This window comes from Colius striatus, chromosome 2 (assembly GCF_028858725.1).
Source record: "Colius striatus isolate bColStr4 chromosome 2, bColStr4.1.hap1, whole genome shotgun sequence".
Classification (NCBI taxonomy): Eukaryota; Metazoa; Chordata; class Aves; order Coliiformes; family Coliidae; genus Colius; species Colius striatus.
Genome location: NC_084760.1, coordinates 103,640,464 through 103,655,989, shown reverse-complemented (window position 1 = coordinate 103,655,989; position 15,526 = coordinate 103,640,464). Strand labels below are relative to the sequence as shown.

Genomic DNA, 15,526 nt, shown 5'->3' with positions numbered 1-15,526 from the left:
ATAATACATTTTACTTGAGGAGAAGTGCATCCTAAATTTACAGCATGAGATATTCATCTGTCTATCCTTAGTAAATTATTCATTTGAATTTTGCAAAAAAATTAATTTAAGCCTTGGTGTAGAACTTAACTGTTTTTTTTAATATCTGTTTAATACTCTTTCCGTAGGTAGAGCAAAATCGAGTGAAACTTTTGAATGACAAGGCAGTTGCCAAATCGCAGCTTCAAAAGAAATTAGGACAACTTCTGTATCTCACTAATCTGGAGAAAGTAAGGTTTACAGATCCTTGGTCTTTACCAAAATGATACCCTCTATTTATCTAGGAGAAGAAACCTACTGTAATTCTACTTAAAAGTTATGAAAAAAATGGTTTTTTTCTGTAAAGATTTATTACATATTGAAATTCAACATGTTTCTTTTTGTGTTACTATGTGGTCATAAAGTTGTTTATTACATTGTATTTTGTCTGTTTGATTAATTACACGGTTAGAAAACTACAAACTGGTTTGAGATTGTTCAAACTTAAGTAAGCAAAGGTAAACATGATTAAGTGTACTTAAGTGTTTTTGCAACAATATGAAGCTGATAAAAGATTAGAAATTTCCTGTTTGAAGCTTCTGTTTTACCAGAATCTTTCAAAGCTTTAGTGGAGATGCAGGTGGTATCTGAAGGACTGCAGTACGAACAGTGCTTCTTTCACTTAATTGTAAATTACATGGTTTTTAGCTCCTCAAGATAGACTTATGTATTCCTGAATGATTATTTTTTTAACTAGCTCACATGTTTTTTAAGGAGTTCATTATTAATGTTTTCTTGAAGCTTATTTTAAATATAGATTGACTTTTTATTTGTTGAAACACAAAATTTATGGATTGGAGTTTTTTTCTACTTTATAGTCCCAAGATAAAACTACTGGGGGAGTTAACCCAGAACCATGTCCAATCTGTGCACGTCAACTGGGAAAACAGGTGAGAGATTTAGTCATCAGATTTTAGTTATATAACATCTTCACCTAGATCTGAGTCAGATCTAGATAATGTGTGTGAAATTTTCAACATTAGATATTCAATTGTACATTGTATTGAATGTACAGCCCTTTCCTGTAATGCACCAACCAGCCTCTTCCCTGAAATAGTATCTTTCTCAGATGCAAGCACCACTGCTGTCTTTAGCTATTGACATCAATGCCTAAGAGTTTTGACAAAAGTGCTCCAAAATGTATTACTGGTTGTTTTATAACTCTGAAGTTGTGCTTTCATGATTTTGGCAGAAAAAATTCTTTGCCATTTATAGACTAATAGAATGAAGGAATAGATAAGCTTCTGTAGTATTCTGTTGTATTTTACAATGACTGCTCTTATCTATAGTATTTTTTTTTCTTCTACACTTTAAAGATATGGAGATTAGCTACTTAAGCAGTAGTAAAAACCAACAAAATAAGATTGACAACCTGCATTTCTTTCCCCGCCACTTAACCTGCTGAACAGCAGGAGTGAAAATTAAAGTGAGATTTAATTGAAACTGATCTATATCATAATCTACAAAGCCATAGTTTATACTTTGCTTGTCATGCATTAAGTAAAAACATGAAAGGATTCTTGTACAGCCAAACTGGGTCTATTTTTAGGGTAGCTATTCTAAGATGGTTTAGCTTCTGTTAGCTTTACAGACGTGTAAGCATGAACCAGTGTCCTGCAATGTTTCCAAAATCCTCTCTGTACTCTTTTTCCAAGGACGATACAAGTTTTTACAGAGAACAGTTGTTAGGCGTATTAACTGTAATGATGCTTCATCTCTGACTTAGAATTGCTCACTGAAAGGAAGAATAATCTTTTCTAACTTTGGATGAGACTACCACTTTAGATAATGGCAACCATCGTGTTGCAAAGAAATTTTCAAGTGCTTTGAATTTTGTTTCTGCATGATTGAAAGAACCTTACAAAGCCTAAAGGATCTTTCACTTGATAATCAGTCAGTTCGCTCTGCTGCCTGGACCCATGAAAAGTGTTTTATTTTTTTCCTCTTAGAATGACCTATGGAACAGACTAGTACAGAGGAAGACACTACTTCTAGGTGCAAAGCCCTGGTTTACAAATTACTTCTGTTATGGACACGTAGACACTCTAGTCCTGCAGAGAAAGAGCAGCTTCAATGCACTCTCTTAAAATAAATATTAAATTAAGCCTCTCTGTTCAAAGCTCTTTCTTCTTAAATCCAAAGGTATTGTCTAGGACGTAACAATAGGTTAAAATAAAAGCCCTTTCTTTAGGACTTCTTTTATAGTAGATCAGTCCTTATTGGTGTTTAGATAAAGACTTTTGCAAAAAGTCAGTATAAACACTTGTGGATTTTTTTTTAAATGGTTTAAATATTTAATGTGTGTACTTAACCTATGCATTAAGAATCATCATTCATATAAAATGAATGATTGTCATGTCTGTCTTCAAGTTTAACACTGTGAAAACACAGCAAATGAACAGTAAATACAGAGCACTTCTGTGGATCATGAATCTGTTCTGGAAGACTTTGAAATGCAGGGTTTTTAGCAACTGGAGTGCTAAAATCTCTGAAATTCTTCAATTTTCATCTGATGAGTTTCATGAGAATGAAGTAATATCTCTATGAAAGTGTATCATGTATTAGCACGCTGTTTTTCTTTTGCCTTGATCCAAAACTAATACCATGTTGCGGTGTTTTTGTCTTATTCCCTGCATAGTGGGCAGTGCTGACGTGTGGACATTGTTTCTGTAATGAGTGTGTAGCCATCATCATAGAGCAGTACAGCGTTGGCACCCGCCGCAGCTCAATCAAATGTGCCATTTGCAGACAGACCACCTCTCATAAAGAAATATCATATGTCTTCACCGCAGAATCTTCAAATCAGGAGGATGATATTCCTGTAAAGGTACGTTGGGCATGTGTGAGCTTTGAGGCCCAAACTTTCAGCAGTGAGGATTTGTTGTTGCCTACTGCGTTAGGCAAACGGATCTACCATATAATTTTATAAGTAATTTCACTTTTACAATTTGCTTTGTTTGTTCTTTTTTCTTTGAATGGAACATGATGGATATAGACCTTTCTTATAGTATAATCAGTGGTTTAGCATTCTTCCCCAAGGAAGACCACACTTTGCTCTGTTAAGTAAAAGGAGTTTTTTTGTGGTTTTGAGGGGTTTTTTAAAACTTTTTCATACTTTTTCAGAGTTTTTGAGACAAAACATGAAAGGAAGCTGTGTGAAAGACGATGTCTTTTTAACATCTAGTCTTTACATGTGCCTGAAGAAGGGCCTTGTAGATGTATTATACAGTTGCACATCTGTTAGTCATGCTGTCTTGGGGTGTCAGGAGAGAGGAACACCTTTTGCTGAGTTTTAGTTATAATTTTAAGCATTTGATACTGGGTAGAAATAAATGGTGTTTGTACACAGGTGATTAGGGTTTTTGTTGTAGTGACAGGATTTTTTGGCTTTATGTAGCTAAGGAGAGATAAGGCATTTTAGAAGTGTAATTTTACTATGTTTTCTTGAAATAAGTAGTTTGAGAAAGTTTAAGACTTTTGATCTTAAAGCAGTCCCTTCCTGAGCAATTTCTTTCTTGAGGCTTTCCACTGACTATGTCCAGGACTGTTGAAGATTGGTAGCTGTATTTTCCACTGTGAGTTACTGTTTATTCCTTTTAGCCTGGCTTTCTGAGGAGTTAAGGTCTTTTCATTGTACTTACTCCTTAATTTAGCAGCCCATTAGATCATTTCAAACAGCTTGACAGAGAGTCTGAGTTTGAAAGGTAATTAATTTTCTACAAGTCTTGTTAAAATAGCCATATGTACACAGTGTGGGTCCTACTTAGCAAAATACTGTGGCTTGACTATTCCCTTGCTACAAAAAGTATCCTGAAGTTGGAGTTCTTGTAACTTGTGTGGCTTTCTAATGACAAAAGTTAATGAGCCTCGAGACATGTGTTAAGGAAATCAGTTGCAATTGAAGTATTTTACATACTTTTCTTGATAAGAGAAGGTTTTTATTGGGTTGAAGGCAGGAGAAGAGGTAGCATCTCTGTGAGTCTTTAGCAATACTGACAAATATGTAGTGCATATGTACATTTTTGCTTTGCACAATTCTCTGGTTATTGCAGTTGCGGAAAAAAATGGAGGATTCTGGACTAAAATGCAAAGTTAAAGGACTAGTGTTGGTAATATATTGATTTAGATAATACTTGTATCTTTAAAATATGATTTATAACACAGCTGCACATATCAATCATAATTCTTATCTGGTTACTATGGTTAAAAGTAATAATGAAATGTTCTGGCAAAGACTTCCATGGTATCTGTGCAAGTCTCCTTGAACCTTGTGGGTATACTAGAGTTACTGGCCTATAGTGGAGTCGATGCTACCATGTTCACACTAGTTTTGTTAGCCTCTCAGACAACTGAAATTCCATTTTATGAGTAGACACTTCCTGACTCAAATTTTTACACTTGAAGTAGTTGACAGCACATGGCAGCAGGAGGAGTAAATAGGCTATATTTTTGATGTGTTAGTGGTTAGGGCCTCCCTTCACATGTGGGTTTTAACAGATTATTTCCTCAGCATTTAGATATACAACCTGTTTCTACCAAGAAAAATTGTTTTAGAATTTACATTAAAAAAAATAAAGAAATGGAATAACTAAATTCCATACATAAAACACAGAAAGAGAATGTAATTTACTCTCCTGTGGAGAGGGTTGTAGTGTTTTCTTGAAGTATTTCTGCATCAAAAAACTTCAGGCAAAGCAAAAATATGAATTCTATGTGAATTCGCATGTCATCTTCAGCAAGACCCATTCTCATTTAATGAAAAATTAACAACTTGTACTGTAGTTTCACTGTATATGCTATCAAAACGAGCAACATTGTTTAAAACAAAAATTTCTACCTCATATTCCTTTACAGACAGTTAATGAAGAGTAACTAACTCTGGTCTCTATAGAGTATGGAGGTTAAAATCACTATTTTGCAGCATATTTATGAAAACTGTGTGATTTATTCAGTGTTTGTATTTTGATCTGAACTTTCTCAGTCTCTCTGGTCTCTTTCAGTATTCGTTAGCTCTCTGTTTTTCTTCTATGGTGTCATATACATTTTGCTCTTTGTTGAAGATGGCACTAGCCAACTTCAATTAATGTCCTAGATGCAAAAGGACTACTGTAAATGGGAGCATTTTGTACTGAGTGAGAGTTTACTGGCATCCCTGTGTGCTTGGTTCTGTGAAAGCTTCCAGTGTCTGGTCAGTATCGCAGTGGATATTGCCAGCCTGTCCTCTGAGACAGAAATTGTTTGTTAGAGCATAGTTTCGATTCTAATGTGTACTGCTCCATTGTTAATTAGAACTAGCTAATTTTATAAATACTGTTCTGGATACTCAACAAATTGACAAACTCAAGGTGTATGGATAATGAGTGGGGTAACTTTTTTTTTTTTTCAGACAGACTGAAAGCCAAGAACTCATAATAGCAAGGGTACTTCTACCAGTTTTGCCTCTCCATAACTACTGAGAACAAAAGTGAAGCTTTTTATGTGCTAGAAACCAAAGCTTTAGTCAATTGTTAGTTCAGTAGCAAGTCTAATATAGTCTGTCTAACATAATGTAAGCAGAGGGATGGAGAACTTTGCACACTTAATAGTTACCTTGTTTAAAAAACAGCAAAAAGACTGTAACCTCTTTGATTATTGTGCTGTTCTTCCTCATAGTTCCTCCCATCTTGTACAATGTCACGTTTGTAACACATGAGTTCTGAAGGGTGGAAAAATCAAGAACAGTGGCTAAAGCTAATCTCTGTTACAGCAGGGAAAAACAGGAGCTATGCTAAGGTCCAAAAAAAGTTTCTGAGGAAAAGACATTGAGAGCAGACTATTCAGATTTATTGTCAGATTTATTGAATCAGAGATGAATGGTATCAGAAAAGCCCATAAATGGCTCTGGAATGTATAGAAAATACCAAAAGTTAGTCTGGAATCTCCTGACTGTAAGTGGTTGTGATTGGCAGGCAGCTGCCATAAGACTGCAAATGTATCATTCGTCCTTGCAAATAGTAACACCTTCTGACCTAAGCATTTTAAATTGCCCTTTGGGAAACATTGTCTACCAGATGCAACAGAGATTGCATGAAAAGAAACTGGTTTATTTCTATGTGTGACCCAGAGCTGGAATCACTGTGGAAGACCCTGAAAAATAAAATAGTAGTGCTTATTGCAGCCTTTGGTAGAACAGTCTGCAGAAAATGTTCTACATGCATTTTTGGAGCCTTCATTTAGCTGAATAATGTATGAGCAATCAAGTAGCCCAGCACTGGTTCCCAGCTTGCTCTTATACTGCTGACATCCTTCCCTGCCAATTCCACAAGCAGCATAACTTCAGTAAATTTGATCTGTCATTGTACCAAGCCAATGCAGCTAATTCAATGTTCAGAGGACAGGTGCAGACAGAAATAAAACAATATTTGTCCAGCTGAATCTAGAGCAGCTTGAAATTTCTATGCATGTAAGAACTAGTAAGGAATTAAAGAAGGGTTTCTTAGGAAACAACTTGAGGTAAAATTGCTGTAATACAAAGCAGATACTGAAGGGAACAGAGGGAGATACTAAACTGTTTCTCAGAATCCTTTTCCCAATTTAAGGCGAAGGAGAAGAGTACAGAAATCTAAGTGGACAAGAAGTAGAATGTAGATCCATTAAGCATCAAAACACTTCTGGATGCAGTCCTTCAAAAGTTCATTTCATTTTATTTACCAATTTGTTACTTTAAATATAATTAACAAGCTTCATAGTACTGAGCATAAGTTTGGTGTGGCCAGAGTGAGAAACCAAAGCAACAGAAATAGCATTCAGGAGTGTTTTTTTCATTGCCAGTTTTCATGAAGGCGGGGAGACTTAAATGTGCATTTGTTAAGATTCTTTAAAGATTATGCCACTAAGTTAAACCTCAGGAGGCCCTAACTGGCATGTTTGATGCAGTTGCACTGCTTGGGCTCTCCATTCTGCCTCATGCAGAACTAGATATGTGTATCTCTGTGGTACTTCGGTCTTCTGTGTCCTGCACATGCTGTGGTGCACCGCTGATGCTGTAGCACTGCATTGTAGGGGAAGTGTGAAAGCAGTTCAGTGCTACTTAACTTGCCCTTCCTCTGGGGTGATGAGTTTTAAGTTGGTGTGAGATATGTAAGAGTCCTAATACAACGTTATTTAGTAAAGCAATGAATGTGGAAGGAGATGTTTAATGTCCTACTTTACTAATGCTCTTCTTTGATTTTTCAAAGGGAAGTCACTCTACCAAAGTGGAAGCTGTGGTCCGAACGCTGAAGAGAATTCAATTTAAAGATCCAGGGGCTAAATCCTTAGTTTTCTCAACGGTATTAATCACCATATTCTGTCTTGTCTTTGTGCCTCTGTATGAGTTTAAAGTAGTCATAATATTTTCAGGAATTAGTTTAGCTACCACAGTGTTGAATCACTCTGTACAGCCACTTCATTGTTTTGAGACTTGATAGGGCAATTCATGTAACAGGGACATGAGTAACGACTGCAGTCAGCAGATGTAAAAGCTTGTTTCTTTAAAGGGCAAACACTTAGTTTTATGCAGGAGCATAAGAAATTCTACATATTTTTAAATGTTACATCCAAATATTTTTTATATATTGTGGAACTGATTTTGTGGTGGCTATTCGTTTCTTTTATTCACGCTGATCTTTTTAATTACATTCCCTAATTAGTTTTATGAAAGATTCGATTCCTGGGACACAAATCCTCTTTCCTTTTTTTTTCTTTTCTTAAAATTGCAAATGCTAGTATTTTGAAAGGCCTTTTCATCTACTCTTTCTTAGGGAAATTAATTAGTATATTTTGATTATCATTGCTGTTTGTAATGTTGAGTTATTTTATTGCATTGTGCGGTTTTGTTTTGTTTTTACAGTGGCAAGATGTGTTGGACATAATTTCAAAAGCTTTGTGTGACAACAACATGATTTTTTCTCAGATCAATGGAATTAGTAAATTTCAGGTATGTAAAGGATGTTTTTCTTAAAATTATTTTCATTGGGGAAAACCACAGTTCATAGAAGGTAATTTGATCTTTTTACTTCATTGCTTCATTTGAGAAACTGAAAGAGCAGCAAATTAGTTTGGCGGAATCTTTCATCTCTAACTCATTAATTCTGAAAACCATAGTCACAAAAAGCCACAATTCCAAGCTTTTGGAGATAAACACATTACATTCACTTTTGAGAAAAAAATATTGACGTGGATGTTAATGATGAGACGTGCTGATCAGCGTTGCAGGAAGTTCTTGCCTTCCTGACACCTGTTGAGTATCTGTTTTGGAAGGACAGATCTTGGATAGTCAGGCTGCAACATTGTCACTCTGGGGCACATGGTGGCTGCTATAATGTCTTGAAAATATGAAGATATACCCCCCATTCTTTATTGAGGAACTTTTGTCATGCTGCTGTGATGTTTGTCTTTTAGGAAAACCTCTCTGCATTTAAATATGATCCCAACATCAATATTTTGCTGCTGCCTCTTCACACTGGTTCCAATGGGCTAAACATCATCGAAGCAACTCACGTTCTGCTTGTAGAACCCATTTTGAATCCTGCACATGAGCTACAGGCTATTGGCAGAGTACATCGTATTGGCCAAACAAAGTAAGAGTTAAAATTGCTTTGAGTGGTTTAGATGTCATTCAGAATGGAATTGCGTACTGTAATCAGAATAAATCTAGTTCACTGAACATCTCAATTTTGGAGATAAAGGTATTTGCAGAAATCCTGTTTTTAAAGATGATCATATAAGGGATGGAAAGATTAAAATATATGAAGATTGCTGAAAATACACAATGTATGTTTTAGGGAGTAGTTCTGTGCTACAAGGGTAAGATACAAAAGCAAATTGCATTTAGGTATTTAGGAAGAGTATAGGTTCTTGAGTCCAAAATGCTAAAAACCACATTCAGCTGCTGCCTGATTTTTGTGTGCCATTGTTGCCTTGGTTTTTAACTTTGGGGTTCTGCTTGTGAGCACGTCCAGAAATGTCTTAGCTTTGCAGGTCTGAGCAACTCACCATTTATGTCGTGTGCCTAAGTTCGGGCACAGTCCTTCCTAGTTTCCTTGAGAGTCCTTCTAGCTGATCATTCATCATGATTCTATGATACACTCTTTAGAATTGATTAGTTTTAAAATTAGTTCTGCCCTCTCTCATCTAGATCTTCTTAGAATCATAGAATCATGAAGTGTTAGGGTTGGAAGGGACCTTTAGAGATCATCTAGTCCAACCCCCCTGCAGAAGCAGGTTCACCTACATCAGGCCGCACAGGAATGTGTCCAGTCGGTTCTTGAAGACTCCACAACTCCTCTGGGCAGCCTGTGCCAGGGCTCTGTCACCTTCACAGTGAAATAGTTTTTTCTTATGTTTAAATGGAACTTTTTGTGTTCCAACTTCATCCCATTACCCCTTGTCCTGTTGCTAGATGCCATCGAAAAAAGGGATGTCCCAACCTTCTGACGCCCACCATTTATATATATGTAAATATTAATAAGATATTCCCTCAGTCTACTCTTCTCCAGACTACTCTTCTCTTGAAGGCATTAATGAGTTTGCCTATCTTCTCCTTGCTTCAGTGCTGTAGATTATACATAGGTAGTACTGAAAATTTCACAAAGGTTTTGGAAAGTTTATTCTGAATGGATAAGATGTTACATGAAAGCTAAGGAAAAACATATACTTGACAAAATAATGTAAACCCCCTATACATGAAGAAGAAAACCACTGGATTCAGTTCTGTAAAAATAATTTTCCATAATAATAGTGGGGTTTGTGTTCTGGAAATGGAAGCCAAGTGAGAGGGCGTGAATGAGCATGTATGTGAAAGAACATTCATGAACAGGTGGATATTTGGGTGTGTTGGTAAAGATTTGAATTAACTCTGAGGGCACAGGAAAGATTGATTTCAACAACCTGCATTATAAATTTACATGATGCTGGCACAAAAGGTCTGGAAAAACCTTGCAATAAAGCCAGCAAGAATGTGTGCTGTACTTACTGAGACTCAGACTTCAGCAAAGCTTATTTGCAAAAGGACTGTGTTCAAGTACAGTGGACAGAAAGAAGTACACTCTTTACTTTCACTGGTGCAACTGTTGTTACTTCAGTTGAGTTCTTTCTCAGTTTTCTTTCTTTTGGGTAGACCTATGAATCTCAAAGTATTCCCCCAGCATTCCTCTATATAATGTTACCTGCCAAAGTTCCAACTTGAAGGTCTTCAAACCATCCAGGCACTTTCAAGTGTTTGTATCTTGAAAGATGTTTACACTGGTGTGGTAGTTTGAGCCAGTACCTGACCTCTTTTATTTTACAGTTTTCTCTTTGAAATTTTATTTCATAAATGGAGTTCTCATTTTGGTTTCTGTTTATTGAACATTTTGACTGGTGTTAACAATTTTATGCTTACTGACTACAATTACTGACTTAAGAGAAAAAAAAAAGACAGTATTTTGCCATATTCAAGAACAATGTTGTAAAAACTCTGGGAATAGGCTTTAATTATCTATCACACTGAGCTCCATCTCTTGGGTGGACCTGTGACAATGCAGTACAAAGATTTTATATAACCTGTGGGTCAAAGTAATTTCTTTAAATCACAGACTAGACTCTTATAGTAGAGACACAAAAAGCAGAACTTTACCCAGCATCTGCTTTAGGATTTTAGTTAATGCAGCTCATACTCATTAGTATGTGATACAGCAAGTGAAAGTGTGTGCTCTGGGAGGCACTAAGCATCCTTATATTTGTCAGTGGAAGTTATAATCACCTTGTAAGATTTTATTCTTAAAATAGAGGCATTTTTTTCAGCACCCTTACTTAATCAGTATGAGATGAAAATGTGAACGTGAACTTTGAAACAAACAGCCTAACTTCTTCTTACTTCTTGTTCTGTTTTTTTTTTTTTTAACATGTTCAGATCTACCATTGTTCATAGGTTCCTGATAAAAGCAACGATAGAAGAGAGAATGCAGACTATGCTGAAAACTGTAGATAGAAGGTACGTGCTTAATTTTTTTTAAAAACATCATTATTGCACTGAAAATGAAAAGATGGTTCTCAAATATACTTTTGTTACTATTATGTTTGCACATCTTACATATAAACTTCTGGTCACCTTCAAATTATTTTGTTTGTCAAAAAGGTTTTAAGACATGAAAAATTGGTCTTAAAAAAAAAAGCTTGTCTGGAGAATTTTTTAGTTTCATTCATTTTGTATATTTTATTTCATAAATGCCCAGTGACTTAAACTGAAAAGGCAAATCATAACATATAATTTATTATGTATTTCCATTAGTATTAAAGCATTGCAATTAATGGAGTAATACTAAGCCTGCTGCTGGAGTAACAGCATACGTTATAAACTCTAACATAGGACATCAATTCTTTCTTTCATTATTTTTAAACCTTGTTTCATCACTGTGTCACACTGGTTGGTTTTACAGCAAGAGTTGTCCAGATGCTAGCTTGTAAGACAGTCTGGTGTGCTGACACAAAACAGTTTTCACTGTGTTAATAAAATCTATAAGCAATGATGGACTAGGAGTGGAACAAAAGTGCTATTTACATTCTTTATGCAGAAAATATAAGAGGTTTATACCTCTTTAACTCTATTGTATACATATAACAAATCTAAAATGAGGCCTTAGTTTAAAAAAAAATACTTATTTTTTCCAGTTTCTCAACTGTTACAAATTATGAGACTAAAAATTTATGTGTATATATTTGGCCGTGACTAGGAAAAGTTTTGGCTTTAGTTTTGAAACAATAACTTAAGCAGTTCCTATGTCTGTAAAGTAGCACTACTTTTGCATATAAAATTCAGATAAATAGACAATGGTTGAATGATCCAATGGAAGCTAATGTTTTGAAAGTAATATCAAACCTTATTTTTGGAAGCTGAAGCCAGTTCCTTGACTGTTATGAGGGCAAAGCAGATTATCTTATGTTCTGCTGCCTCTGGGGTGTTTGGTATTGACCACTGTTGGGAACAGAAGACGGACTTTTTATCTTACTCTGAATGTGCAAGAGAAGCAACTGATCAGTGTGTGTGTTTTCCCTGATAGAAAGCATATTTTTCTGCTGAGCTTCAAAGCTGAACAGTTATTGGACTCTGAACCATGCGGTCTGTCTTCAGCATGTACAGCTTGTTACTTAAGTTGATTCCGTCTGCAATTTTTTTCCACAGCCACACGAGCTCTTCCATGAAACAGTCAGAAGCCTCAGTTCTGACAGTGGCAGACTTGGCTGACCTTTTTACAGAAGAAACTGAAGAACTTGAGTAAAAACATTGGTCTGGCCTAATGAAATCAGAAAGTTCCTGATCTAGTAAGCACCAGTATATAATCCACTTGACTGTCATTGCTGTAAACATCACCTAACATTTGACCATAACAGCTACTGAAAATCAAAAGGTCTTAATTGTTACAGCTTTATTTTGTGGTGAAATTCTTAGTAGCACACACTTCTGATAGCACTGGAGAAAATTTGCACTTTGCACATTATAAAAACCATGGATTTTATTCCCAAAGAGCATTTGAACTGGATGCTAAAACTGAGATCTCGGACCCTTGGTTGAGAGGATTTTTACCATCAGGTTTGTCTAGTAGCTCAGTCTGAGAGCAAAACTATGTGGGTGGTTGGGTGGGAAAGGGAAACAGAAAAACACAAATCTAATTTCTTTTTTTTTACTGTACAAAAAATTGTTAGAAATAATGACTGTAAATTAATATTATTCTAGAAAGGGCTTGTTAGCATTTAAAGCAGAGTTACTTAAAATCTTATTGGTAACACTTTAAATCTTTACTAATAATGTGGATATTTGTATTAGGCTTTTAGATATTCATAAAGACCTGTGACAGTTAATAATGTCATTGTTAATGCTTACTCACTGCAAAATTATGATTAAATTATGCTTTTTGTATGTGTGTTGGTCTGGTGATCAGTTAAATACTCAAATTTACTATACCTACTTTCACTTGTTCTTGAAGCCATGACTAATTTAGTGCTTCATTTAAAAAAAAAAAAAGGCATTTGTTACAGATTTTTTTAAAACTAATTGGTTAAGCTGCTGATCACTTTATAATTATTTAGTGCTCATGTACACTTCTTTCCCTCTAATTCTTCCCCTTAAATATGCAGCAATCTAAGTATTCCAGATAGATTACATTAAGGTAGATAATCAGAGGAGAGAGACAAAACGTTTGTGAAACTTCATCCTTAGATATGCAAGATCACTCTACCCCATCTCTATTGACAGTAGAAAGTTGAGAGAAGAAATCTAGGCTAACTTAGACTGGTGAAAGTAGACAAGATAAATTTTAATCCTTTTGGCGTAGGTTATGGATGCACATTGACCCAACATCATTTCTGAGGACGTTACAGAAGCAAGCTCAGTTTGACAGTTGTAAACAATTCTGTGTTTAGAGACTAGGGAAATGTATATACATAAGCATCAGGCTACTTCCCTCACATCACAATATCTGTTGTTTCATTACACAATGATTTTTATATGTTTTAGAAATCTTACTTGAGGTTAAAATTGAATTCTTTAAGAAATCTCGTCTTAGAATTTTTCCTCTAATCATGTCTGCTAAATAGATTTGCCATATAGCTATTGAACTGCTTGAGTTCTGTTTTCAGTCATACTACATTTGAGTTGCATTGTTTGGATATTAAGCCTGTCTGAACAGCAGATAACTTTGCTGCTGCTGACAACAATTGTGAGTAGGATTTACATGAATAATGTATGAATCTTTTGGCATGTATAGTCTGTTCTCCTTCTAGACCCATTACTTTGTTCTAAAGACTATTTGAGTAAAGTTACAGACAATGTGTCTATTTTCCATATTTGTAATGTGTATTAGCCTTCTTTATACATTCTGTTTTGGAGGTCACTGATTTTTCACAGATGACAGTTTGCAGCAGAGGAACTAGAACAGATAGACTTCTTTGTAAATGATATTGATCAAAAAGTTTGCACAGAGACTGTGCCATCTTCATCCTTGAATGTATTGGAAACTGAAATGACCCTGAGCAACCTGGTCCAGCTTCAAAGTTGACCCCGCTAAGAGTTGTATGTTGGACCAGATGACCTCCATGGATCCTTTTCGGCTTAAATTATTCTACAGTGTAATGGAGATCGTTCTGTACAGGCACTCCAGGAACTCTGAGGGCAACAACATTCAAATTTCCTCATCATCTTCAGAGAATGTTAATGTTTTGCAACATAATGTTACTGAACAAGGAGCTACTGTTTAGATGTCTATGTTAAAAACCATGGAAGCATATAGGGCTTACATTCATAGCTTCCATTTTAACTAGATGTGGAAACAATAGTTGTCAATGAATGTGAAGACAGAGAAGAAAATGGAAAAATACCTGCTCTGACAAGTTCCCCAAGCTCTGCAAGTTTTTGATGTATTTATATAAAGATGGTGGTTGTATTGTTTATTTACAAAAAGGAGGCTTTGGGTTTCTTAACCAAAAGCATAGCTTCTCATCAAGCACTGCATGAGTCCTGACCTATTTTTTTTCATGCTCCCATAACTACATGGAATGGCAGAGGTCTGGTCCTAGCTGCTCTAGAGCACTGGGACCTAGAGCTCTGTGTTGGATTCAAGGATCTTTTCCAACTTAAACAATCCTATGATAGATGTAAGGCTAAAATCTGCATACTAGCTGTGTTAAAGCACCTCTTGAAATCAGCAGGTTGAACCATTAGAGTATCTAGCCCTTCTTAGTGGTAAAATGGATTCTTCAAGTTTCACATATTTCACATATTTGTTTAATTAGCAACTGTGCTTCAGTTAAATTGGAGAGGGAAAAGTCTATCAGTCAGTCTTGCATAACCTTTACATTTATTGCTCTCCCAAGGTAAGGAATCAGATGAATGTCTAAAGGAAATTATCGAGATTTTTCTAACTGTAAATAGAATTTGTTTCTGAAGCTTCATGTAAAGATTTACTGCTTAAAATCTGTCAGATAAGATTGAAAGGCTAGTTACAAAGCCACCTGTGTCTGTGGGTTTTTTTTCTTTTTTTGGTTGCTTGAAACAAGTTAAATGATATATTACAAATGGTAGATTAAAAAAAATGTCAGGATGGAGGAAAGAGGAAGTCCAAGTCATCTCTGTGTCTCCCTCTGCCTGTCTCTGTATCTCCCTTTCTCTGTGTCTCATCTCATCCTACCTTCCACCCACCCCAACCTGCTCAATTTGTTACAAAGGATGTTTGTATTTAGTCAGTGGAAGTAGAGCAAAAGTCATAATCCATAAAATAGCTACAGTAAAACTAGCTTGTGTCAGAGAAAAAGTCTCAGGGATAAAGGGAATTTTAGCCTGGTATAAATTCTGGTTTTTGTACCTGTAACATCCTCATTTACAACCCCTGTTCTTCACCACTGCAGAAGCAGATGTTGGATTTTGGTCTCTAACAAACTTCTGTATTTCTGGTTT

General features: G+C 35.7%; 1 protein-coding gene across 1 annotated transcript in view; it reads left to right on the top strand.

The window, feature by feature from the left end:
• SHPRH (SNF2 histone linker PHD RING helicase) overlaps positions 1 to 15,011 on the top strand; it is a 55,822-nt gene extending 40,811 nt beyond the window's left edge. The window contains exons 23-30 of the mRNA XM_061991664.1: positions 168 to 269; positions 897 to 968; positions 2,717 to 2,905; positions 7,296 to 7,388; positions 7,949 to 8,035; positions 8,500 to 8,678; positions 10,991 to 11,071; positions 12,260 to 15,011. Coding sequence (XP_061847648.1) covers positions 168 to 269; positions 897 to 968; positions 2,717 to 2,905; positions 7,296 to 7,388; positions 7,949 to 8,035; positions 8,500 to 8,678; positions 10,991 to 11,071; positions 12,260 to 12,356 — 900 coding nt within the window. The 3' untranslated portion in view covers positions 12,357 to 15,011. The remainder of the gene's footprint in view (positions 1 to 167; positions 270 to 896; positions 969 to 2,716; positions 2,906 to 7,295; positions 7,389 to 7,948; positions 8,036 to 8,499; positions 8,679 to 10,990; positions 11,072 to 12,259) is intronic.
• The last annotated feature ends 515 nt before the right edge of the window (positions 15,012 to 15,526 follow it).